Source organism: Aureobasidium subglaciale (assembly GCF_000721755.1).
Source record: "Aureobasidium subglaciale EXF-2481 unplaced genomic scaffold scaffold_34, whole genome shotgun sequence".
In the NCBI taxonomy this organism is placed as follows: domain Eukaryota; kingdom Fungi; phylum Ascomycota; class Dothideomycetes; order Dothideales; family Saccotheciaceae; genus Aureobasidium; species Aureobasidium subglaciale.
In genome coordinates this window covers 133,549-158,554 of record NW_013566961.1, presented here as the reverse complement: position 1 = coordinate 158,554, position 25,006 = coordinate 133,549, and the positions used below count along the sequence as shown (strand labels likewise).

Below are 25,006 nucleotides of genomic sequence, written 5' to 3'. Positions count from 1 at the left end.
ACTGGCTCGGGGCGACACTTCCTCGTTGGACGGTGTTCCGGCGGCAATGGTCAAAGGGAAGGAGCTAACGGATGGCAAATCTGCGCCGAGTGAATCTAGCAGAATGGCATGTCGAGAGACGGCGCAAGGGTTGCTGCGACTACCCACCTTGCATCCGACCAAACCATGGAGTCATGGTGTTACGAAGGACGGAGACTACATAGCGTCACCTCGCACAACTCTCGGCGGAAACGGACGTTGCACGTCGTTGGGAGGAGACTCAACTGACTTTACTCAAGCCACAGTAGCGCCTTGTTCTCGGAAGCCGAGAGAGATATTCACGACTGTGTTCTCTATATCGTCTTTCCTCACAATGATACAAACAGATAGGTGCAAGGGTTCTTGCACGAAGGGCGGCAAAATTATGGCGTCAGTCAGTAGGGCAAGAGACAAATACAGGTTGACAGCGGCACTCGGCCTGTCTTGGTAGTCCTGCAAACACCTTGCAGATGATTTTACTTCGTTATTTCAGTTCGATTGCGAGGCTTGCAGCGAGGGTGTCAGATTTGACAAACGCCAAGAAGTGAGCGACATCTTCCGAGGGTGCACGACATTTCCCACTTGCGATTCTGCAGGACATAACCGGGATATTGTTCCCCTTCTTCAGGATCAGCTATGAACGATTGCATCGAGGCTCTTGAGCATGATATTCACGGAAGCGCAGTGCATTGAGACTTGTTCGAGATCAGCAGCGCGTCTGGCTGATGTGGCCATGAAGAACACAGCTTGAGCATAGAGAATGACTTGCATACAAATCGTCTCTTGCTGACATTGTGTTCAACGTTGAGCCTTACTGAGACAAGGTCGTGGCTCGAATCTATGCAATCTCACCTCATATGGCGAGTGAGCCCGAGGATGTCGTTGGCTATCCCTTTACCCACGGAAACGCCTGTGATACCCGACGCGTTTCGTTTTTCACCTTGCAGGGCTAGCGCATAATCCCTAGTTGTACCAATGGTCTCTTGTTCATCCTCCTCAGCCCTCGCCTGATACTGTCGAGAAAGACCGTGTCATATATGGACCAGACTTTATCGTAGCCTAAGGGTGTTCCCCCTTCTCGGCCTTTGCTTTTTCGAACTCGCTAAGGGTGATCGCGAGGCTTGATCCTGGTTGCCAATAACTCATTTTGGCACAGCCCTATCCCAGATCTCTTTCGACTATGGCACGATTCGCACAAGGAACTCCCGCTCACCTTTGGATCGCTGTCCTGATATCACTGAGCTACTCGTGCTTTACTTGGTTCCTTCGAATATATGCAAGAGTTGGTTATTATGGGATAGATGATATTGCCATCACAGTCGCGCATGTAAGTTTTCATCTTCTGGCAACTATGCGAATGTTGCTCGCTTCGCAGATCTGACCACTGTCATCACCTCTGCAATTGTTTCTTCCGAGCAGACACCTGCTTCCAATCCCCGACGCAATACGACGAACAACTTTCGTTGACGCGAAGATAGGTCACCGCCCTCGCTCAATGGGCCTCCTTGATGGTCGCACTCAATAATGGCCTTGGGGGACCAGAGGAGGCAATCGGACACCTTACCAACATGTCGAGAGTGAGTCTATCGAAAGGCCCTACCAAAAGTAAAAGTCTCTGACATGAGACAGACCATAGTTGCTAGCCAGATACTTTACCTCCTTACTGTCGGATTGACGAACCTGTCCTTGACACTGCTCATGAGGAGGATATTTACGACCAACTCGAAACACAAACTCGGATCTTATATTCTGCTTGGTGTGATATCAGCATGGCTAGTCCTTGCAGTGACTGCCATCAAGTCGAATTGCCCATCGACGCATATACTTGAAGGACAGGAGCACACATGTCCCAACGATGTAAGTGCACACACCGATCTTGAGGCAACTCAGCTGATTGAGCATAGATTTATCGGTGGAGAGCCATATTCGCGATTACAATCTGTATCGAAGCTGCGGTGATGGGTCTACCTATTTACCTTGTCAGCCACCTTCGGATCAAAGTTGGCAAGAAGATGCTTGTTGTCTCTGCGTTCGCGTACCGAATGCCGTAAGTGCTTCTTTTCATTGTCAACGAGACAAATGCTGACAAGCCTTTCAAGCATGATCGCCTTTTCTCTGTTCTACCTGAAAGTGTACAACGAAGCAGTAAACTCGGATGATCGAGTCCAACATTTTTCCAAAGTTATCGTCTGGCAGCAAGCATCAATCTGTTACAGCCTCCTATCAGCAACACTACCTTTCGTTCAAGCCTTCATGCGCAGCTTCACGACAGGTGGTACAGCTTTTGGCAGCATCATATACGGATCGCGCAATAGCCGTTCAAATAGCTCTGGCGATACTTCAAGGAGCAGATCACGCAACGAATCATTCACACCACAATTTCTGGGACGTACGAGGACAGTTTGTCGTGGAGCGGGCAAGCAGACTAACAATGAGGCACACCGTGCATCTGGTGGATCTCAAGAATTGATTGTACGGCGCGAAGTCACTGTAGCTGTGACTCAGGGTTGAAGACTTTCATTTCCGTTCGAGGGGAGATCGCCTTATACTTCATCAATGTCAATCGGACATATTGAAATCACATATTCATGCATATATAATGACCTGTCTAAAAAAGCTGTCCAGATCTCTGCTGACCGAGCGGCACGGAAATAAAGATATGCCTAGACTTAATTGTGTCACAACGAAATGGTTAGTGCTCGAGGACCACTATTGCGCCCCAACATTTTGTGCCTTCTTCACACCGTTCTTTGATCAATGCAAACCATATGCGTCCCGAGCGGCATACCAGATGTGAGCATGAGGCAAGGGCTCGGCTTATGCAGGATCAATATCTGGAAGGCGCTCTCGAAACGAGCACCTGCATGGGCGGCTGCATTGCCACGTGCAGTCTGGTGCTTTCAGAATGAGACTCCCAACATCGATCTACTTTTTCTCTATTCTCGTCCTGCAAGAGTTGTCTGTTTGCAGGGTCCCGACCTGCTGTGCTCCGTTGCCACGCGCTCTTTGCCGTGCTGATCATCAAACATGCACTTAGCACTCGGAAGCTGAATATAAATTCGCACATTAGCAATGCAATGCACTGAATCAATTGGTATCCCAAGCAGTTATCGCTTGGCTACGGCTTGTCGTATTTCTTACAGATATGAAAAGGTCGTTTTGCCCAGAAGATCTTCACTGTAAGACGGATAACGTAGTCAGGTATCAGCTATGCGTGTATCACGATCTCGTCTCGGCGCCTATATGATTTCAGGCTCAGTTAAGATCGACTCCGAATGCACCATATATCAACCGAAAGGGTCCACCAGAATCACTTGGCTTCCAAGCCATCTGTCATACAGACAAGACCTTGGTATGATCCAGAATGAAGACGATGAGTGGAGGATATCTCCTCCATCCTTGCTTTCTCACCTATTCTTCTTGGCCTCTGGCATGAATCAGACTTCATTTCTGGCGTATTGGCTGCGTCTCGGCAACAAGGTCAAATGTCGCAGACACGAGCATGATTGCCATAGACCGCATGTTCTCTTCGAATCTGCAACAGTGAGTCCATCCACCAAAGTCCCATGTCTCTATACATCATGTTGTTATCGTAGATTCGAGGCTGGCTGCATGCGATAACCTGTATAACGAGTAGCTCAAGGCCTGCATTGTCACACACAGCGCTGACATTCCTTGACTTTTGGATGCTAGTCAACATCTTACACAGCGGCGGGGCCTGACTCCTGACGTGAGGGATCTTATGGGCTAGCGTTCGGGTGTGAAACTTCGTGGCCATGTCATTATGTACATACTCATGGATCAACCGCCGTGTAGCGGCATACGTCAGAAGTCGCTTTCCATCTTCGTTCTGAGGCTTAAAGAGCGGGGGTATCTGCGAACAAAGCTTTGGAGAAAGCCTCGGGATATCTCGAGCCAGCAACCTCCGCGGCTTCGGAGGCCTTTCGAATCTCATTCTTCTCCTCGTCAGTAAGCTTGACATTCAAGGCGCCCAAATTCTCGTCAACACGGCTGAGATTGGTGGTGCCGGGAATGGGGAAGATGTCGTCGCCCTGAGCCATCAACCAAGCAAGAGTAATCTGAGAAGCAGTGAGATCCTTCTTCTTGGCAATCTCGGTGATCTGGTCCACGAGCTTGAGGTTCTTGGGGAAGTTCTCAGCGCTGAAACGAGGAGCAAATTTACGGAAGTCGCCCTCTTCGAAGTCGTCGGGACTTCTGATAGAGCCTCCCAACATACCACGGCCGATGGGCGAGTATGCAACAACAGCGACACCCAACTCGCGGCATGTCTTCAAGAGACCAATTTGCTCACTCTCAATATCAAGAGAGAAGGGCGAGTATTCGATCTGGACTGCCGTGATGGGGTGTACGGCATAGGCACGTCGCAAACTCTCACTGCTGACCTCGGACAGACCCAAGTACTTGATCTTGCCAGCTTCCTTGAGCTCCTTCATCGCCTGGACTGTCTTCTCGACCGGGGTCTTGCCGTCCAGACGGTGAGCGTAGTACAAATCGATGTTCTTGACCCCCAAGCGAGACAGAGACTTGTCACATGCCTTCTTGCAGTACTCAGGACTCGAGTCAACGATAGGGTTGCCCTGCTCGTCGCGCAGGTTTGCGAATTTGGTCGCAAGGAAGATCCGCTCACGCTTGCCGGGGTTGGCCTTGAACCAATTACCTGTTTGATCTCATGTTAGCGACTCAATGAGTTCGGCATCCAGACCAACTTACCGATCAGATCTTCGTTGTCCATGTACATATCTGGTCGCAATCAGTGAATGGTCAATCTAGAATCTGGTTGGCCTTATTCACCAGCTGTGTCCCAGAAGAGCTCTCCTTGCTCGTACAGTTTATCCAATACGGCAAATCGTTCCTCGTCGGGCTTGGGCTTGCCATAGAATGCTGAGAGTCCCATAGCTCCGTAACCCATTCTGGTGACATACGGTCCGTTCTTTCCCAATTGACCGGTAGGCAGCTTGGTGGCGCCGATGGCGGACTTGACAGAATCGATGACTTGTTGCATTGTTGATGTTGTATTTCTCTGCACAATTGGAGGTTTCGATGCTGGTCAAGCAGATGTCGCACTGATGGATATATATCCAAGCCCCACCCGCTGCCGGTATAATGACGTATCGAGACCGGAGATAGGCAAAGAATATCTCCGTTTGCTCATCGTACCTCCATTGCTCCATACCGCATTTGTCATTGACCAGTTTAGGAGACAGGAGTCCGATTAGATGATGAGGTAAGGTAACTGTGTAAAGTCCGGACTGCTGACATGGCAACTTCCTGGTCTCGGACGGGAACGCATTTCTAGCATAAAGTGAATATTTGCAATGTATGTACAGATTATACACAGCCTATATACAATCTAGACTGTAGTGATTCGAGATGAATGATCACAACGGAATAGGTCCTTATAAGTCCAACGAACGCCAATGCTGAAAAGCGACAAATAACAAAGGTCCAGCCCGTTGTTCTAACGTGGGTATCTCGGTCGTAAACTGGAAAAAAGAAGGCGAAAATGTTCGTTATAAATTCGTCATCATGATGCAAATGTTGTTCATAATGGATAGGTGCAGGGTGAAGCAGAACTGTCTGCTGAGGTTTGACGTTCACGCCATTCGGTTTTCATTTCGCCTGCGCTCTTCCTGCGAATGCTGAAGAAGCTCAGGGCTCGGCTGGCGACACTACTATTCGAGCTGCCTGGTAGAGATTCTTCGGTAGCCTCGCTAGGATCCTTGAGTGGATCACAGAGGGTACGAGCAAGTGGACTGAGGTTGAGGAAGAAGGGTAACAGCGTGGCACCCGTGAAGCCTGCCACGGCGACGCACATGGCGTATTGCGAATTCTGTGCTTGGCTAGCCACGTAGGATAGCCCAGGGAAGACACCACCTCCACAAACTGCAGCAACTAAGATGACACTGCCATCCTTGGTGTACTTGCCCATACCACGAATGCTCTGAGCGAATATAAGGGTGAAGAGGGGACCTTCGAAGAAGAACACCATAAGCATCATTGCTGTAGCTGTTGAGCCTGTGAAGTTCATGGCCAGGGCAGAGAACACGATTGTGCCTGTAAGGAAGAACACAAGTAGGAGGCGAGGCTTGATAATTAGCCCAGCGCCTGCAGCTACAAATCTGGCCACAGCGAACAAGGTGTGTCCTATCGCCATGTAGTTGGTCTCGTTGAACGTAGGGGCCAAAATCTCCAGGTAGGAGTCGAATGTGGTGGCGAGGACTTCTTGAGCTCCAACGTAGCAAAACATGGCAAAGGCACCAACAGCAAGAGTATACCAGATGACTCGGACGCGACCGACTGTAGCGTAATTGGCATTGTCCATACGCTCGCAGGCGTCCTCAAGCTCCTGGTCTGAAGCCTCTGGCAGTGGCACATAGAAGAAAGCGACTGCCAGTGCGGCAGTGAACAGTGCAATCCCAAGATAAGCCCATTGAGTATTAATCAAGGAAGGGGCATCGTTGGTTTGACCGAAAAGTGCTTTTTGGGCGATGAGAGGAGCAACAACAGTACCGATGGCCTGGAATCCTTGACTGAGGTTCAATCGGACCTCAACATATTCCATAGGACCACAGAGAGCGATGAACGGGTTGGCCGATATTTCCAGAGTGGATAGACCAAGGCCGACGATGAAATTGACAATGACGAAAGCCGGGAAAGAGGTCAAAACAGCAGCAGGCCAGAAGATGAGGATTCCACAAGCATATATGCTGAGACCAATGATATAGCAAGCCTTGAATCCGTAATGCCTCAAGGCTAGCCGCCCGAAGGTAAGGGGTCCAAAGAAGTAACCGGCAAAGTATGCACTGTGAATGCTCACAGACTGTCCTGGGGACATGTGAGAGATCTCCTGGAACTGCCTATTGAGGACATCCAGGAGGCCGTATTCAAATCCCCATATGAAGAAGAGCACAGTGACCATGATGACCGGGAACAAAGACTCTCTCGCGGTCATATGGACAAAACTCTTTCTGTTCTTGGTGTTGACGAAATCGAAAAATGTTGGCGTTTCTGCACGAGTGTTTCTCGTGGAGTTTGTCAGCATGGTTTGTGAGCGCTCGAGAGTGTTGTTCCGTAAATCGTCGGGAGTGGTGAGGAAATCCATCATGTCCATATCGCCGTCTTCTACAGGTTCGCGTGATGGCTGTGTTGTGAGATGAGCGGGATCCGGCATCGATGGAATACGGTGAGCCGCGGCCATCTCGAAGGTTGGCATTCGGTCAACTGAGGAGTGCTTTTCGGTAACATCGCCTTCGTCACGAAGAAGATGCGGCATAAATCGGGAGACCAAAGGCTTCAAGGCTGGAACGCAGGCACACATGATACCAACGTTGACCTCGATGGCGGACCACATGAAGGAATATGAGGCATACCAAGAGAAGTCCGTCACGTCGGAGTCACGTCCAGGGCTGCTGTCCTTCTGATAATTGAGGATCTGGTTGAGACGATAGGTCGAGGCTGATTGAAGGTAGGCGATTCGGACGATGTCGACGATAGCGACAAAGAGACCGAAACCGAAAGTGATGACAAGGATGGTCTTCTGCTTTTTAGGCAGACGCATCGAAGTCAAGATGGGCATTGGTAAAAATAAGATGGCAAGATCGGTGATGATATTGACAGGCGCAGATGAGAGGTAGATGGTGATGATATCAGTGCACTGATGGACAGCGGGCACCGGATATCTGAAAGCAGCGCCTACAGGGCTGCATTGAAATAACGTGACCAGAGTCAGGGCAATTCCAGCGGCGTTAACGACGAACAGAGTCGCTATAGTGGCCCATCGAAATGTTCTGTTAGTCTTCGATAGACTCAGGTAAAAGACAAGAATCGAGGTCTTCTCAGCCATCAATGCAGGATTGTATAGCACAGAAAAAGCATATTGTGACCTCCTTAGTGAGCCTTGCCACGAGCTAAGCACGTCATCTTCGTGACGGCCAAGGCCGACAAAGGTGCCATAGCATATAGAGAAGGAGAGACCAAAGGCGAGGAGCTTTAGAGTGTTTGTTAGCCAGATGCCAAGCTCACATGTCTGGCGAAACCTACCCAAGCGACGAGCATAAAGTAGTCGTCTAGAAGGACCTTTTTGACGACTCCAGCACGAGAGGCCATGCGAGCAAAAACGAAAACGGTCGAGCAGGTGATCATGGCCACGGTGACGGCGAAGACTGCGCTGCTGCGCGACTCGTTCCCGCCACCACTTATGGTCATGCCATTGCCCTGATCTTGATCTTGATTCGACATGTCGAGAGACGAGTTTGCGAAGGGCGATCGGTATGAGATTGAATCAACCCATTCTCCGGAACGGCTGGCGACGTTTGCGAGGGTTGTAGGACCCGTTATAGCAGAGGGGCAGGTTGCTGGGCGTAGATGATGTGTGCCTCTCTATGGCAGAGTCTTCTCTTGCGACAACTCCTTCCTTCCCCACGAATCGTTGATGGGGCGAGTAACAGTCGAGTCCAGTAGTTCGCGAGATGTCGAGGCTCGAGTGCAGAGCGAAGAGCGGGGCGACACGTGTATTTGATCGAGGGCGGTGGATTTAGGTAAAAGGCAAAGGAGAGAAGAACGAGGCCTCTGACTCTCCTTCTCCTCGTCACCCGCCCTTTCCTTCCGAGCGCTGCCACCTTCCCCAGACGATTAGATTTTGAGATGTGGAGACTTGAGCCGGCCAGCGGGCACGGCTCCCTTAGCTCGACTTGAGAGACTTTTGACGTGCATGAGCGCGCGCAGCCACATCAGTATTTCTCATACGACGTACGCTGGAGACCAGCTTTTAATCCCAGTACTGTGCGCTGTGTTGCCGGGGCAAAGACTGCTTTCGACTCGCAGCATGCTCCTGCTTACCTAGTCGCTATTTGCCCGCAGAAGCTTCTCTTCCGAGGCCTGAAGAGTCGACCGTGATGCCGCCTCTCCTTGTTCGCGTGGCCAAGACTCATCCGCCGTTGACGTCTTGATCGCTTTTTTGGTTGATCTCCGCCCAATTACACGGCGCCCTTAGCGAGCTTTGACCGCGACTGCCAAATCCTGTCGCCGAATGCGAGTTCCAACTCCCCCGCGGTTCGGCCAACAACCAGCCGGCTCACGACTCGTTGGCCACCACGATGCTGCGACCTCGAGACGACATCTCTGCTTCCCCGTCTGCAGGAAAAAGTCTCCCGTACAGCAGTGATCTGTGTCTTCAGCGCTCGAGAGCAACTTGTATCCGCCCTCTGTGATCATAACGGCACAACGTGGGATGCGAGACAACAGGACGGCTTTGCCCGCTCTGGAACAGAAACGGCCGTCAGGTCCCTGACCAATCTGTATGTGGCTGACTACGCGTGCTCTTCCTGCCCCCTACACAACCAAAAGCAATGAACTTGTTGCGACAATTGGATGTGCAAATCCTCTGCACCTGTAGACTGTAGTCACTCACTTGTGAACAATCAAGATCAGTCCACCTTCTGTGCAGCTGTATTGACGTTCCTTCACAAGAGAGGCCTTCAATCGCCTATCGGTCTCTGTTTGGGCATCGATAGACCTGATTGAGTTTCTCAGCTCCGCGCTGGAGAATTGTACAAGGACCACCGGCAATTACACGCACTTCCTTCCACGCTGCCCTAGTGTCGACCTGTGCGAACGGTAACAGGAAGCGACGAATGTTTTCACGCCTAGAAGTAGCCAGCTCACCATCCACTCGGGTGAGCAGCACACCGTATCTGGCAAAGGTATACTCACCACCGCTTTTGACCAAGATCCTGAGTTGATGAGGCTCTGTCGCGCGCACGCGGGTCATCCAAAACGGCGACAAATGGGTAGTAGTGGCAAACTCAGGCTTCATTTTCCACGCGAGAGGTGACCTGTGCATCTGTGTACAATACCTGTCGCTACATGCCGAAGCGTGGTGTTGGGACTTCACAGCAAGGATGGGAAAAGTAAAAGATGCGGATGCCCCTGGTAAAAACTCAAATTCGGGGAAAAGAGGGTCTCGAAAAGACTGCCCTTGTTTGCAAGCTACAAGCGGCTATCATGACGCTGTAGACGACGACGACCCAATTTGATAGTGGAAAGCGGTTTTCTCATGTCTGCTCTCTCGTTCGGTCGAGCCTCAAATTGCATACGTCCCTCCGCAGTGCATTCGGACAATCATCACCGCACTGACTATGTTAGCAGACCACGATATTCAAGCGGCTCCAGCGTAAATTCACTTTCAGTATCAAGGACCTAGGTAATAAATACCGCAGTGTTGCACAAGTCTGGGCCAAAGTCTGCAAAGAGCTATATTACGACAATCGGAAGACCGAGTACACTATACACCACGCTGCAAGGTTGCAAAGAAGCAATATCGCTAGGCACCCTCTCAGGATAACAAAGGGAAAAGCCAGGACTGCAAACTCATTGACCGTCAGTTCGAAAAATCGTCGAATGGACCCAATTTGCCCTGTGTTCACAACAGGGCAGCAGCTCCGATAGCTATGCCAATGACACCGGCAACGACAGGTGCGGCAATATTAGCAGCGGCGCCAGTCTGAGTAGCAGCAGCTGAGGCCGACGAAGCAGAGGCAGATGCACTGCGTGAGATCGACGAAGCAACGGATGCGCGTGTTGAGGAAGCAACGGATGCGCGTGTTGAGGAAGCAACGGATGCGCGTGTTGAGGAAGCAGCTGCAGCAGATAAAGATGCGCTTGACAGAGCCGACGAGAGTGCACCTGAGATTGAAGCGGTGGCTGACTGAGACTGTATGGCAGAGGAGCCGTATCTGTAACCAGTCAGTGTATCGATCCTCGTGTTATCTGAAACGCAAGAGTCCTACTGGCTAGCAGCTTGACAGTATTGGATTTTGTTCTGCGATGCGGTGAAAGCACCAGCGTCGTTAGGGCAGTTGTTGTAGCAAACCACCAGATTGGTGTAGCCCTGGCAAAGGCAGTCATAATCATTAGGACCACATCGCGATGTGCTTGCCTGCTGCTGAGAGACGCAGAGGTTGAGTACGCTACAAGACGTCAGTTGTCAGATACTGTATTGCGAACGAAGTCTTTCGGGCATTCGTTCTTACCTCTGAGCAGGGCATGTAGAGGTGCTCTGAGCAGTAGCGAGACAGCTGCCGGCGAGAATGGCGATCAAGGTGAAACGCATGATTGAGGTTACAGCTAGTAACTTGGTCTACTCTGCTTGTAGGTACGATCGAAGAGGTGACTACTTTTCCGGAGCAATTGAGAAGTGGCAGGCACGGGCGATGGGTGAAAGACTGATGCAGGACCGAAGAAACAGGAAAGAGCGTCACAGGCGGCGTGGTCATCTATATACAGACCCGAGCACATCGGTGCCGCAATTGTGCTCACTCATGCGCGATCCAGCTTGCTTTCCCGGCCACTCCTCACCAGTGGCGGTGGGGAGTTGCGTGTAACATGAAGCTATTCTGAATCTGGGGCTGATATAGTATCCAGATCTACGCCATCCGCCATCATCTGACTGGTGATTGGACGCACCCGGTATCTCATCCAGATGCCGTTGCCTAGTAAGGAGCTTGGCTGCGGCTCTTCTACCCATACCATACTATTCTTGCTTGCGCAAGGTGGCATGACCCCTCTCTTTTCGACCAGCAGACCAGCCAGAAGCATCTAGGGCACCGCTATTCGGGCGACCGCTTCAAACAACAGCTATTCAGGACTCCGTAGTTCTTGCCTTGCCGCGGGACACGAAAACAAGGAAGGAGAGGTAAGTGCAACGAGCACCCCGCCACGAAGAGCCGCCTGGCTGGCAAGTACAGCCTCTATCGATACATGCAAACCACTACATTAACAACATTTTGATCACCACAACTCCATATTTTTCCACACAAGAGATGGTCTTACCTTGACGCCTCCAAGTGCCGTTATCAACTTCTCATATAGTGGCTATCCGAAGCTGTCTTTCTGGTGCGAAATGTCCAGCCTCTTGGCCCGATGAGCTCTGGCGGTCCGTGCATCCATCTATCAGAAATTTGACAGAAAATATTCTACTAACGGCAACAGGCTCTAGCCTCACTGCTGGCCCTCCGGCAGATACTTGAGCAACACCAGACGTTCAAGTAGACAACATTAAAGGCTCGATCCGATGTTGAGCCAGCCGACTGTATTGCATTGCCATCTCGATCTATCCAGTACCACTGCTGCATTGTATAGATTTTCTCTCACCGATGGGTGCTTCACCTGTCAGTCGTAGTGGTTTAGTGGTAAAATTCGTGCTTGCCATGCACGAGCCCCGTGTTCGATTCACGGCTGCGACATTGTTTTGTCTCCTTCTCTTTTGCTCCACCGATACACACCATTGAGATGTCTGCCAGACTTCAGATCAGACAGGGGACTTTTGTCACGAGGCTCTCGTTGTGTTCGCTCATCGATGAGAGAATGAGGTTTGGAATAATGGATCGACGGTTTGACAATGAGTATGATGCTCGCAAGCACAGTATGTATGTAATTATGATTTATCTATGTGAACCGCAACTCGACTAGGTACGGAACTGGCCATAGGCCGCTGTCAAAGCCTGGAAACTTGCACTGCGGTATGTGTCGGGAAGAAGGTTGTTGCCAACCTGCTGTAACTGCAACAGTGTAGGCTTGGTGGTGTTGTACTGAGGCCAGTAAATGTTAGGAAGCCCGGTACCAATGGCATTCGGGTCAAGGAAGTTGATGAACGAAGTGTAGTAGTCGAGGTAGGTCTTCTGGGAAGTACCGCCAGCCACACCGAAGAAGATGCTCAAGAGATCACTGCCGTGGAAAGTTCCCAATACTGCTGTGCCGTACAAATGGCTGTCAAGATAGCTCCATGCGGGAACAGTGGAGGACACGGTGTACAGAAGCTGACGACGACGCAGGTTGAACACAGCATCTCCGAAGAGGGCGGCCAGACGCTTGTACTGAGGGTAGATGTTGTTCAAAAGTCCAGTCCTGAATGGCGATCCTGCAGCTGGGTCTTCTGGATAAGTAGCAACGGCTGTAGCTACAACAGACTTTGGTGTGTCGGGGAAGGCGCTGGCAACGTAGTCGAGCAATTGTTGACTGGTCGTGATGTTGCTCTGTACTAAGCTGAACAACGGGCCTTCATCCTCCTGGTCTCCAGAGATGATTGGTACTTTGGCGTAGTTTCCATTCTGGTTTGCGACTTCGGGAGAAACTGGGAAGAAGGAGCTTGCAGGATCTGGACGAGGAAGGTATGCCAACGCGATAGACTGGTAACTGAAAAGTCCGGGTACAGACTGTGAACGTGAATTAGCAGTTGTGAGCATAACGAGAATCCGTTGACTTACATCGGCAGCTCTCATGAAGGTGTCGTAGTCTACACTCCTCAGACATTCAAGCGTGTCACTGCTACCACCACAGCCAGCTGCGTTGACTACAACATCATACACAGCTTGTGCCTTGGGATGAGCAACGTCCACAGCAGGAACAATAGATCCAGAGTTCATGATGGCGCCTCTGAATAAGGGTTTGCCGTTGTATTGGTGATCTCCACCGTTGATGATCATTTGATCATAAACCGAAATGGCACCACTACTTGTTGTCAGTGCCCGATTCATGGCCAGCAAAGTATGCAACTTACGCTGATTCTCCCCAGATAGTAACCTTGTCCGGGTCACCTCCAAAGGCCGCAATGTTCTCGGCAACCCACTCGAGGCCCTTTCTTTGATCTCTCAAGCCAAGGTTAGTGGAACCATCTGCTTGGAGCTCCTTGCCAGCAAGCCAGCCAAATCCTCCTACGCGGTAGTTGACTGCCACGTAGATGACACCATGTCCCAAAGCGGCAGATTCAGCGACCAGAGGGGTACCATCGTACATCTGAGTAGATCCCAGCTCGAATCCTACATGCTGTAAGCTTTCGTCTTTTTCCTATGTTTAGCGTACTGCTTACCACCACCAAAGATCCAGAACACTACAGGCAGCTTCGAAGACGATGTGGTACCAGCAGGGCGTTGAACGTTGAGGGTCAAGCAGTCCTCTCCAGAGTTAGAAGCTGCCTGCACAATGGGAGACATGAGAAGCTCTCCAAGAACATCGGCTGGGATGTCAGAGCTGTCGACCTGGCTAGCAAACTGAGGGCATGCTTTCGGCTCGCCAGTAGCTGCAAATGTTCCTGATGGGTAGGTCGCGGTCACAGACTGAGGAGGCTTTAGGCGAAGGCTACCGGTAGGAGGGAGAGCGAATGGGATGCCCTTGAAAGAGTCGACATTGCCTAAGGTGCTTCCGACAACTGTTCCGTTTCTGACAACCGCTGATGGACCAGTAGCACGCTTCTCGTCTAGAGGAGCGGCGAGGACGGCAGTAAATGCAGTGGCGGCGAAGAGGATGGATCGCATGGTGTATCAATGTATGCGATTATGAGGAGATGTGTCTTGGTCGGCGTGGTGATAGAGAGTTGCAGCAGTGACTTACTTATACTGTTCCCATGATGCCCGCGCTCAACTTACGTGACAGATTCCAAATTGCTCCAGTGAGCCTAAAACACATGAACGGCCGTAACAATGGTATATCCACCATGATGTGGTCTCTCCCGCCGAGGTCGAGGGCAAGTGCGAAGCATCACGCGGACAAGCTCGCAACGGTGAGTGAATGGAGGCAAGCCATCGCTGTCCGTGGGCCACAGACGTACAAGAGGCGGCGGTCCGCCCTGTCAAAGTCGTGATAATTTATAGTTAACTTTATTTCGTAACCTAGGCTGGAAGTGGCTGGAAACAGGCGTCTGGGTCAACCGGTGCCAAGGCACACGGTGAGTATGCGATGCCGGGGCGGGGAACATCGAAGTCAAACAGTGTAGATCCTGTAGAGGCAGAATCACCACCGGAATTCCGCAATTGACAAGCCATGCTCCCCAGATAACATTCTTAGTTTGGCCGACCGAGCCTCGTTACACGTTGTAGAGCCATGCACCTAGCTTTGCAACCATTGAAAAGTTGGTATGTTTCCATAACAGCCCTTGAGGGCATTGCCTCAGGACTTCCGAAGGGATGAGCTCGAGTGTGGATATAATAGAAGTATGTTTGTGTAACAGACAAGCGGGGTCTCAAGGCTGAGTACTGACACCTACATGACCACGAGGACTTCTGCAATGCGCTGTCACGGCCACGTGCAGTTTTGTATTCAGAGTAGGTGTGCTGAGACAGCCAACGGCAGATCCTTTGGCAGTGTGTTCTTATCATAGAACGATCACCGCACGTCTTTATTTCTACCAAAGCTTCGGTCGCCAACGTCTGTCAGTTGTAGCTGTGTGACATACAGCAATGCTGTATCGATTGCGACACAACTTCGAGAAACTCTTTTGACGCTCATCTACTGGCTCTGCTTTTGTCTGCAAGGTGATGCCTCTCTCTGATTAAAATATCTCTACTGCGAAGCATAGCAGAAGCAAAGGCCTACAGCTGAGCGAGCTCAAGCAAATCAGTCTGGTGGGTCAAATCATTAATACATGCCTAGCTATAGAGCAAGTCTCACAGCATCCCAGAGGCTGTCAGCCCGTGAGCGAGGGCTCTGTTGTTATGTGTCGTCAAGTATCAGTAAGCGCCAATGGCCTTCAGTAGTCATCATCCTCGTAACCGAGATCGTAGCCGCCGTCATCGAGCAGCCCGTCTCGTAGCTGTGCACGAACCCAGTAATCCTAGGCAGAACGATTAGCAGATATCATCGAGACAGCCTAGTTCTAACATACGTGGTACGTCGAATAGTCTCTTCTCGTGGACATGCCAACTTGATCTGCCACATTGACGTAACCATCCCTGTTCTTCTGGCCTGTCTTCGCCATCCCCTTAAGAGTACCACCATCGACTGTGCTCTGCCACTGTGTTCGACAATAGGGACATGTCACTTGGCCATGGCCTTTAGTGGCAGCCCACTGGTCAAAGCAAGTCTTGTGAAGATTGTTACCGCACGCAGCCTGACACCAGACAATGGCCTCGGTCTCTTGTGATAGTTCCTCGCAACATATTGGGCAGTCTCCTTCGACTGGTTTACGCTTGCCGTCCTTGTCCTCGGTCTGGATGGTTTCGGTGGGCAGTGGTCCTGCATGGTCAAATATCTCATCGAGCTCCGAGGTCAAGAAGGCTGCCTGATAGTTTAGCGGCTCCAGCACTTTGAGAATCTTAAGCAGCACATAGAGAATATGTTTGCACTGTGGATTTCGATTGATTCGGAAGTCTGGGCAAGTACACTCCGGCACATGAGTGATCTTGACCGTATAGACATTGCCAGTGGAGCCAGCGAGGTCGACCTCTTCAGACATGCAGCGAGAAGCGTGGTGTGAACAGTCATAGCTGTTTGCGCGGCGTCTATCAATAACCACCATACGCTGAGTCGTGGCCCGAAGTACAACAGCGGCATACTTTTGAGGTGCCTGTGTGCGGTAACTGTGGAGCATGAGCTACATAGTACGTAGAGGATGTCTGTCGTATGTGAACTTACTTTCTCAGACGTTTCTCCTCGCCCTTCTCAGACTTGGAGTTTTTCGGCTTCTTGGACTTTGGAGCGGCATCTTCGTCTCCAGTCAGATCGATCAGGTTTCCAGCATCCTTGGAAGGACCACGAGGACGCGACTTAGTGATCGGCTCGGCATCCGCGACGTCAGACTTGCTGAGTTGCTTGCTCGCCACACGTTTACGCGTCGGTTTGGAGCTGCTTGCTGTGACGACTTCTTGCACATATGATGTCTCTTGCGATGGATCAGCCATGACAATGTCGTTGGCGCTTGGTCGTTTTCTCTTCGACATGGTTTTGGTGGCGTGATTCGATGATTGCGCATCAGCGTCGCAGGTACCCATGGCCATTCTTGTGCGTCCACTGCGACGCGGTCCTGGAATCGAGTGACCACCAATGGGATCCACTACGTCTGAAGAGTTACGTGGTATTGACCTATCCATGTTGATGTATTCGAAGAAAGACCAGTTGTTGGGTGCTGATGAGAAGATGAGAAGACTGGCCAGGGTGGCAATTACAACCACCGCTCCAAAAGGCGTAACTTTAGCCGATACAAGCAGCTTCTGCCGTGCTCATCTCATCATGTCTCTCGACCACCCCGTATTCTGCGCATATCATAATGTGTCTATGTACTTGACTACTGCTCGTCCAAGTGGTGAAAGTACGGATGGCCTTGACTTCATCGTTCTCCACCATTTACTCATCTCCATCGCTCTAGACCGAGGTGTATGCATCTCACGCGTTCCTCTCTAACTAGCTATTTATAGGCGTGCATGTACGCCGCGTGGCCCTGCAGACGATTCATTGCATCGAGGACCATGCTAATTGTATCACGTCAAACGAAATAGGATGTCGAACTTCATTAATACTCGTCGCTCGTAAGGCCCGATCCTGGCGCTGCATAGAATTTTCTTCAATCGCCAACATTTCCAAACGCCATGTGACCCCTCGCAGTACCTTCTAAGTGCGCAAACAAAACATTTATTAGATTACAAGATTAAACGCTGATGCAGAGAGCCGCGACAAGTGCAACAAGCATTGCTACTGCGGAGCCCTTGACATTGGCAGCAGCCGAGGTGGATGTAGCACCGCAGCAGGCACGGTTGTAGTCAACACCGTTGGCCTTAGCAGCTACTTCGAAAACGGAACCAGAGCCGACATCGTAGTAGTCGACCAACAACCAAGTAGGAGGACGATCCCACATAGCTACATTCAGATTAGCGAGTGCGAAATGGAGATGTGACAAATACGACTTACCAGTGCAGTTGTCGTTGGCAGCTCCGAGGGAGCCATACTCGATGGCTGCTGCGTTTGTGACGTTCAACTCTGCCGAGTTGGGAATCAGAATCGATTGGCCAAAGAGGGCGACATTTGTGTTGAGGTTGTGGTTGGCAAGGTACATCAAGTCGTTTCTAGCGGCATTTTGATCAAGGTTTGGAGGGCGCTGAGAGGTGCAAGGGAAAGCACGATCGGTAGGAGAGAAAGGAGTTTCCCACATGTGAGTGAACTCATCAAGGATGTAGGGGTACTTTGTCTGATCTGCGTTGTAATCCATGAAGACGACGACGCGCTTCTGTGACAGAATCATCTCGGAAAGAGTCGGCCACTGGTCCAAGCGCATAGGAATGTATGGAGGCTCGTAGAGGTAATCAGCCAAGTTGGACTGCTGAACAACCTCACTGTAATTGCCGGGCTCGATGAAATCGCTGTTGACAATGAGGATGGTCACAACGTCGTAAGGGTGATCGCGAACCCAGTCACCAACTTCATTGAGCTCGCTGAGGAAGGTACCTGCATCCAAAAGATCGCAGTTCGTGTGGCAGCTGTAGATGGAACCGTTGACGTAGTGGGTCTCACCCTGAATCATGCGAATACCGTCATTGAGCTGGACAGTGATGCTGCGATCTTGGTTGGACGCAAGATTGCCCGGAACGTTGAAAGCGGCGTTGTGAGCGACGACTTCGGTGATGTTTCCGTACTTGCGGTTGCAGAACTCGGGATAGTTGTTGCATGGTGTAGTGTTGGTGGGTTGGGCACTGCTGCTGGTGCCAGTACCGGCTCTGGAAGAAGATGAAGTGCTGGTCGAGTTCAAATGCGAGCTCAGAGTGACGGTTCCATTGATAACGCTCTGTGTGACGATTCCTCCTCCACCCACTAGCAAAGTCGCGAGACTAGTCGAGCCTTTCGAAGCCGAGGTCGTCGTCGCAGTCCTTCCAGTGCCGGACGAGCCGGTTCTTGAACTCGAAGAAGAAGAGGTGGAACTTTCGTCGGCATAGAGAGTCGATGCTGTGATTTGGGAGCCAAGAGACTTGTACGAGTACATGCCACCAGTAAAGACAGCAGACGATGTCTGGCTACCAGTCAAGGTGACGACAGAAGGACTGCTGGAGCCACTGCCGCTTCTGCTGCTGGATGCGGAGATCGAAGACACATCGGACGCGGAGGCAGTGTTGTCTGAGGATTGTGCGTTGGTGCCCAAGGCCAGTGCGGCGGCGAGCCAAAGACTGAGGGGTAGCATGTTAGTGCTGCTGAGTGGGTTACAAAGAAGGATGCGAAGCTGCCAGGCGACAGCGGATGTCGAGAGGGAAGATAGAAAATATGAGGCACAAGGGATCAACTCCCGCTAGCTTCTGCAGACGAAAAAGGACGTTGACAATGGCGTGTGCTCGGATACGTGAGTGACGTCTACGGAGAGGGCTCGGAGTAGCTGGAGAAAACGGGTATGTACAAGGTACAATTTGTTAATGAGGCTATCCGGGAGTGCCGCGTAAGTTTACTGGTTGTTGGGCCGCAGTCTGATACGCGATTAACGGACGCGAGGCCGTGCAAAGAATAAAAGGAGACAATATCATCAGATCTACCTGGAGATCTCCATTTGGGCCGTGTGGACTATGTGGGTATTGAGCAAGCATGCGCATGAATCATGAAGCTCTCTGACACTTCCCCAGTCTCACATCAACATAACCAGCACCATTGCTAGTATCTAAGCGGCTCGACGTTGACTTTGGCACGACAGAGGTCAAGATGTGGCTGTCACGCTAATAGGATTGCCGCGGCGTCCGTGCAAAAACCATGATGTAATTTCCAGGGCTTATCCGTGCATTTTGCTAACCTTACGCAAAGACGAGCGTACGGATACGCGTGGGATCAAGGTGAACAGTGATTCTGAGGCAGCCACCACAGATGTCGTAAGCTTGGGCTGACGCTAATATCTCCTTGTCGGCCCAGATGCTGCGCGGACGACGCAGACAACTTTTCTCCAAGCACATCAACATAAACCCGGGCCGTTGCAGCCATTTCGTCATCGTACGCCCGCTGTGCTTGAGACGTTGATCTCCTTTCGGCGTTTCTGCTCCTATCGTCCAGAGATTTCTCAGACGTCGACTGCACAGCTATTCATATCAGGCCGCTGTCGACTTCATTTCTGTTGCACTCCCTTTTCGCCTCCCCACACGTCGACCTCCACCATGTTCGGTCGTAAGAACCGCAACGTCTCTCCCGATGCCAGGGTCCCGTCTGAGGAAACGGACCGCACACTGACTCCTGGCATTGATGGTCCCTCCAAGGCCCAGGTCAAGAGAGCTACTCGTACTCGCATGATATGGGCCCTGATCTCATCATTCCTGCTCCTTATCACCGTCATCTTCATGATCCTTGTCGAGGTCGGCTGCACTGGTACCGGAAGCATCAAAAGTAGTATATACTTCATCAACATCAATCTGACCAACATCTTCCCCGAGTCTGTTCCGGATGCCGCCATTATCAATTCTATCGCTCAGACTATTGGTCTGCACGACTTTTACCGCGTTGGTCTCTGGGGCTTCTGTGAAGGCTACAACGGCCAAGGCGTCACAGACTGTTCCAGCCCAGAGACTCTTTACTGGTTCAACCCTGTGCAGATTATCCTTAACCAGCTGCTCGCTGGTGCGACCAGTAAGTAATTCAGTCCACAGCAGCAGTCTCCGAGCTAACCCATCCTCTCAGTCGCATTGCCTACCGATCTCACCGACATTCTGGGCCTCATTAGAGTTGTCTCGCACTGGATGTTCGGTCTCTTCCTTGCAGGTGCCTGCTTGTCCTTTGTCATGATGATCCTGAATCCTCTGGCCGTCTTCTCTCGCTGGCTCACTCTGTTCACTGGTATCTTCACCTTCTTGGCCGCGCTTTTCATCACCGTCGCCACCGTTATCGCGACTGTTATGTTCATCATTATGCAAAATGCTTTCACATCCGTTGAGGAGCTCAACATTGGTGGAGAGCTGGGTATCAAGATGTTCGTATTCATGTGGATCGCCGCAGCCACCTCGATCCTCGCCTGGTTGATCCAGACCAGTCTCTGTTGTTGCTGTGCCAGCAGAAGAGATGTGAAGAAGGGAAAGAAGACCGGAAGCAAGAAGGCCTGGCAAACAGAGACACCCGGCATCGCTGAGAAGGGCACAAAGAAAGGCTTCTTCGGCCGCAAGTAGTTCTTTCGCACATTGAAAATGTTGGCAGATATTGCAAATGTACCATAAGTGGGAGACGGTTTGTATATCGAGGTGTTCGGACAAGGCGTTTTGGTTGTGCATAGGCAAAGCGTTTGGGATGAAATACATAATGTACCTAGAATAACGATATTTGAGTTAACGTGTAATATACGAGAGTCATGACATATGGGACGGTCCACAATACAGCAGTGCTCCCTCGCTGATGAGAGATGATAGACGCAGTCCAGACGAGTGGCGTCTGGCACATAGACCATGTCAAGTTGCGGCTGCTCCAATCAACCGGTTGTGACGCTGTGAGTAGACTGCAATGGAGAACATGGTCGCTCTTACTAGAACTAGGGCCTCTTCTGGTATCTAGAGCATGGTAACCTGATGTCAATATAACAGTTGTGTACCAGAAGAGTGGAATGGGTTGTGACAAACATCTTCAACAGCCACATGGGAGCATTCGGCACCTGTCGGTGTGGAGTCGACTCTCAACAATGACTACCGGCGCCGTCGGATCCAAAATTTGTAAGTCTCAACAACGAATACGCACACTGTTCGAGTGAAGTCGAGGGCTCACTTTGAGTCCAAAGTTTCGACAACAAGGACACCAGCCTGCTGTCGTCATGTACCTGTAGACAAGGCCTTTTAGTTGACGTAGTTACAGGACTTGAAACTTCAGGTCTCGTGGTTAGACCAACAAGAGGTTAAAGTTGTTCATGATCAACTCTAGAAGCAGCAAGCCCTGCACTATGACTAGTTGAGGCAAACGAGGATCTCAGACTCTTAAGCGACACAAGCATTGCTTCGGCCGATGCATCACTCGGTCATGCACTGGCATTGACTGAACAAGTGAGCTCGCACCGAAGACTCACTTCGTCGAGCTGCTCAACATTGCAGCAAAGACACAGTCCACTTCGATGCAAGAAAGCAAGAGCAACTCGAGTCCGACTGCGTTGTCAAATCTCAACAAATCGAGGGCTGGGCCATTGGCAAGCGACACAACCGAACAAAGTCTTTGTGCTCAATTTTTAACGGGTGTTTCATTGGCTTCACCGTGGGCGTCAAATGGACAGGGCAAGTAAAGTGGATGCAGGCAAAAGAAGTGAAATTGTGATCAATTCTTGGCTGCATGTGGAAGCACACAGCCGAGTGCTCAAGTAATCCCTCAAGAAGCAGAAGGAAGCTCGGCTTTGTTTCCAACTGATGGGCTGCCGTGCGCAATGTGGCACGCACCTATATGGCGGGTGTCTGAGATGACAAGCGGCACGTTCTACTGAACGGTTTCGTCAAGGCTCCCATCTCCTTGGTGATGAGATCAAACAGTATAGATGCGGTCCTCGGCAGCGGAGGTGACATCAAACCGTCTTCTTGGACAACAACAAAACAATGTCGGCGTGGGAGTGTTGTGGGTAAGCGAAAGCTTCGAGGGCGGGAGCTGTGACCATGTCCTCAGGAACAGGCAATTGACCTTTCCCGTTTGGGCGAGTAGATCCGCGTACCTGCATCTGCAACAAGGGTCAGAGTTCAAACGTGAGACAGCAAGAAGGGGTTGTAGAGTTTTTGTAGCGTGTGCCTCCACATGTTTCGCACGACAGACTCTCGTAACCAGGACAGGGCGGAGATCCTGTATAGACAATGCGAGGTCGTTGTTCGCACGAGGCAAAACTGCACGAGCGATAAAGAAGAATAGGCCAGATTTCCGAGGTCACCAACATGAGACGGCTTGTGGCAGATCATTGGAAGGGGACAGGCTGGGCGGGTGAGTCGGTAATTGCAACAAGCGGGCTGCCCCTTAGGGCGGATTGAGGAGACTGGGGCGTTGTGCTTGTGCTTGTGGTCTCGCCAAGGCACAACCTCCATTCCTTCTCGTTTCTCGACCGGCACCGACTCTTGCATGTTGTTTGTTCGCTTTCTGCTGTCCATTCTCCGACGCTCCTTTTCCTCGTATACCATTCACCCCAGTCACTCTTTGTAAATACTCGCCAAGTCATTCTTTCAACAGCCCCTGCAATCATAATAGTCGCCCGCCAGAATCACGCATAATACTGCCTGGATGCACTACTGCCAATAACCGCCCGACCTCCTGGAAACACAATCGCCGCATCGTTACGGCAAACAACAAGCACAATGGGAATCACGCTCAACTCACACCACAAGTGGCATGTGCCCCACCAGCACGCGCCCAACTTCTTGACTTTGGCGAATGCCACACTCGATGATGGACCGACACTGGTGCAGCGCTCGTCCGAGTCTTCTGCGACATCGACTTGCAAGGCCGGAGACAACACAGGAACATGCCAGAAGCCGACGACTGCTGGCAACACTACCAGCATCATCATTGGTGTGGCCGTAGCAGTGCCCGTCGTGGTCGCTGCTCTCGTTCTCTTCTTCCTGCACAGACGCGTCAAGCGGAAGCACGCCCAAGAAGATCGCGACGACAAATACAAGTCCCTCGATTTCGGCCTAGACACGGTGCCGTCCAAGGGCAGAGCCCACAAGGGTGTGCCCGAGATGACCATCACCGACATGGAGAAGTCGACGCAGAACATGATGCACACTCGTGGTCTCTCGCTCGATATGCACACGCCTTACCTGCTGCCCGCCCAAGTCAACAGCTCGTCGTCGTCGCTCCGCTCAATGTCTCGCTCAATCACCGACGGCGAAGACCCGTATCGTCCCGTGACAATGGCCAGCGCCCGCTCCAGCTCCATCCCTGACCGCTCTTCCTCGCGTCCCAAGCCTGGAAACGCCTCCGTCTACACCGACTACAGTGAACGCTCCGAGAACCTCAATGCCGGACTTTTGAACAACGCCCAGCGCATGTCTCGCTCCGACCCCTTCATGGACCAGTCTCCTGACAGCATCCACGCGCCCAACTATCCTACTGGCCCTGCTCCAGTCCAGCGCTCGCACCCTGCTCCTCCTCCGCCCGCTCACATGAACAACTCATTTGCCGCATCTGCCGCTCCTCGTACCAAGCCTGTCCCTCCAAAGCTGACCATGCCCGACCCTGATGTCTTCCACGTCACGCCTCCCTCGCCTCCCGAACACCACTATGCTCCTGCACCCCCCGCCCATGTCACCCCTCCTTCGCCTCCTCCTCATCAACAAGAGCCCGCTGCTGCTCTCCACCCAGCCGAAGACTTTGTCCCGGATGGTCTGCACGCTGCTGCTCCTGACGCACGCCGTGTATCCGTCATGGGTCTGCGTCCTCTGCCGCCAGACCACCCCGATGACAACCCTGAACAACGTGCCAACCGTATCCGCTCTTTCTACAAGGAATACTTTGACGACAGCAAGCCCAATCCCCAAGGACAGTACCAGAACGAGTACGAGGCAGACATCTACGCCGACTACAGTGCCTACATGTACGAAGCGCCTCAAGTCCCATACGCCCAGCCCATGGCTCGTCGTGCTATGACTCCTCCTCCACGCGTAGGTGGTGGTCGCGTTCGCAGTAACACCTCTTTCGGCTCGACCGGTCACATTGCCAACCCTGCTTTCCGCCGTCCTCCCCAGCAGCCCAGGAAACAGCTGCCTCCTCCCATCGCCCTGCACAACCTGCCCACACCCTCGGCTCTGACCGATGACATGACTTTCACGCCCACTCTCTTCGCTCCTCCGGTATCATACCGTGATCGCCAAGCTGGTCGCACCCCCAGCAGTCCCGCAAGGCCTTACAGCCCCTCTGTTCGTGCATTCACACCTCTGGCAACTAGCTTTGACGACCTCAGTGTCATTCCTAGCGCGTAAGTCATTACTTCAAGACCCCTCCAATCTTCCTATACTAACTGCATCTCCTTTAGACACGCTCTCCGCAAGTCTTCAACCTTCACCGCTCTGGACTTTGCTCCCCCACCGCGTTTCCGCAACGAAGCTTCTGGAAGTGACGCTGGCAGTATCCGCAGCAACCGCAGTGGCATCTCCAACGTCCAGCAGAACGCCATTCGTGCCGGTGCTTACCGCGTCAGTCGCTTGCCCGGAGACATGGTCGGCACACAGAGCGATCTCAACGCAGCCCTCAAGCCCACCTGGGACATGAGCCGCTAAGAGATTCTCTTCTTTCGGTTGTACAT

General features: G+C 51.7%; 9 protein-coding genes across 9 annotated transcripts; 3 read left to right on the top strand and 6 right to left on the bottom strand.

The window, feature by feature from the left end:
• The first annotated feature begins 834 nt into the window (after positions 1-834).
• Positions 835-2,652, top strand: AUEXF2481DRAFT_521815 (uncharacterized protein). The gene is made up of 5 exons (XM_013484059.1): positions 835-1,345; positions 1,497-1,595; positions 1,648-1,875; positions 1,923-2,065; positions 2,118-2,652. The coding sequence occupies exons 1-5, from the start codon at positions 1,199-1,201 to the stop codon at positions 2,527-2,529; spliced, it is 1,029 nt and encodes a 342-aa protein (XP_013339513.1). The 5' UTR covers positions 835-1,198; the 3' UTR covers positions 2,530-2,652.
• Positions 2,653-3,875: 1,223 nt separating this feature from the next.
• Positions 3,876-5,041, bottom strand: AUEXF2481DRAFT_48482 (uncharacterized protein; the record flags this gene model as incomplete). The annotated part of the gene is made up of 3 exons (XM_013484021.1): positions 3,876-4,696; positions 4,750-4,779; positions 4,831-5,041. The coding sequence occupies 3 exons, from the start codon at positions 5,039-5,041 to the stop codon at positions 3,876-3,878; spliced, it is 1,062 nt and encodes a 353-aa protein (XP_013339475.1).
• A 540-nt stretch (positions 5,042-5,581) lies between these two features.
• On the bottom strand, positions 5,582-8,244 carry AUEXF2481DRAFT_70507 (uncharacterized protein; the record flags this gene model as incomplete). The annotated part of the gene is made up of 2 exons (XM_013484030.1): positions 5,582-8,026; positions 8,080-8,244. The coding sequence occupies 2 exons, from the start codon at positions 8,242-8,244 to the stop codon at positions 5,582-5,584; spliced, it is 2,610 nt and encodes an 869-aa protein (XP_013339484.1).
• Positions 8,245-10,169: 1,925 nt separating this feature from the next.
• Positions 10,170-11,228, bottom strand: AUEXF2481DRAFT_521421 (uncharacterized protein). The gene is made up of 3 exons (XM_013484058.1): positions 11,070-11,228; positions 10,827-11,006; positions 10,170-10,772 (listed from the first exon to the last, which is right to left on the bottom strand). The coding sequence occupies exons 1-3, from the start codon at positions 11,147-11,149 to the stop codon at positions 10,460-10,462; spliced, it is 573 nt and encodes a 190-aa protein (XP_013339512.1). The 5' UTR covers positions 11,150-11,228; the 3' UTR covers positions 10,170-10,459.
• A 1,275-nt stretch (positions 11,229-12,503) lies between these two features.
• Positions 12,504-14,348, bottom strand: AUEXF2481DRAFT_33489 (uncharacterized protein; the record flags this gene model as incomplete). The annotated part of the gene is made up of 4 exons (XM_013484007.1): positions 12,504-13,250; positions 13,302-13,545; positions 13,595-13,853; positions 13,904-14,348. 4 exons carry the CDS (start codon positions 14,346-14,348, stop codon positions 12,504-12,506), a joined length of 1,695 nt encoding a protein of 564 aa, XP_013339461.1.
• Positions 14,349-15,373: 1,025 nt separating this feature from the next.
• On the bottom strand, positions 15,374-17,238 carry AUEXF2481DRAFT_521004 (uncharacterized protein). Its single transcript, XM_013484057.1, has 3 exons — positions 16,444-17,238; positions 15,695-16,388; positions 15,374-15,643 (listed from the first exon to the last, which is right to left on the bottom strand). The coding sequence occupies exons 1-3, from the start codon at positions 16,896-16,898 to the stop codon at positions 15,560-15,562; spliced, it is 1,233 nt and encodes a 410-aa protein (XP_013339511.1). The 5' UTR covers positions 16,899-17,238; the 3' UTR covers positions 15,374-15,559.
• Positions 17,239-17,452: 214 nt separating this feature from the next.
• Positions 17,453-18,973, bottom strand: AUEXF2481DRAFT_48479 (uncharacterized protein; the record flags this gene model as incomplete). The annotated part of the gene is made up of 3 exons (XM_013484020.1): positions 17,453-17,661; positions 17,713-18,554; positions 18,777-18,973. The coding sequence occupies 3 exons, from the start codon at positions 18,971-18,973 to the stop codon at positions 17,453-17,455; spliced, it is 1,248 nt and encodes a 415-aa protein (XP_013339474.1).
• A 518-nt stretch (positions 18,974-19,491) lies between these two features.
• Positions 19,492-21,149, top strand: AUEXF2481DRAFT_112842 (uncharacterized protein). The gene is made up of 2 exons (XM_013484056.1): positions 19,492-20,388; positions 20,440-21,149. Exons 1-2 carry the CDS (start codon positions 19,923-19,925, stop codon positions 20,919-20,921), a joined length of 948 nt encoding a protein of 315 aa, XP_013339510.1. The 5' UTR covers positions 19,492-19,922; the 3' UTR covers positions 20,922-21,149.
• Positions 21,150-23,057: 1,908 nt separating this feature from the next.
• Positions 23,058-24,980, top strand: AUEXF2481DRAFT_33485 (uncharacterized protein; the record flags this gene model as incomplete). The annotated part of the gene is made up of 2 exons (XM_013484006.1): positions 23,058-24,679; positions 24,737-24,980. 2 exons carry the CDS (start codon positions 23,058-23,060, stop codon positions 24,978-24,980), a joined length of 1,866 nt encoding a protein of 621 aa, XP_013339460.1.
• Positions 24,981-25,006: the final 26 nt, after the last annotated feature.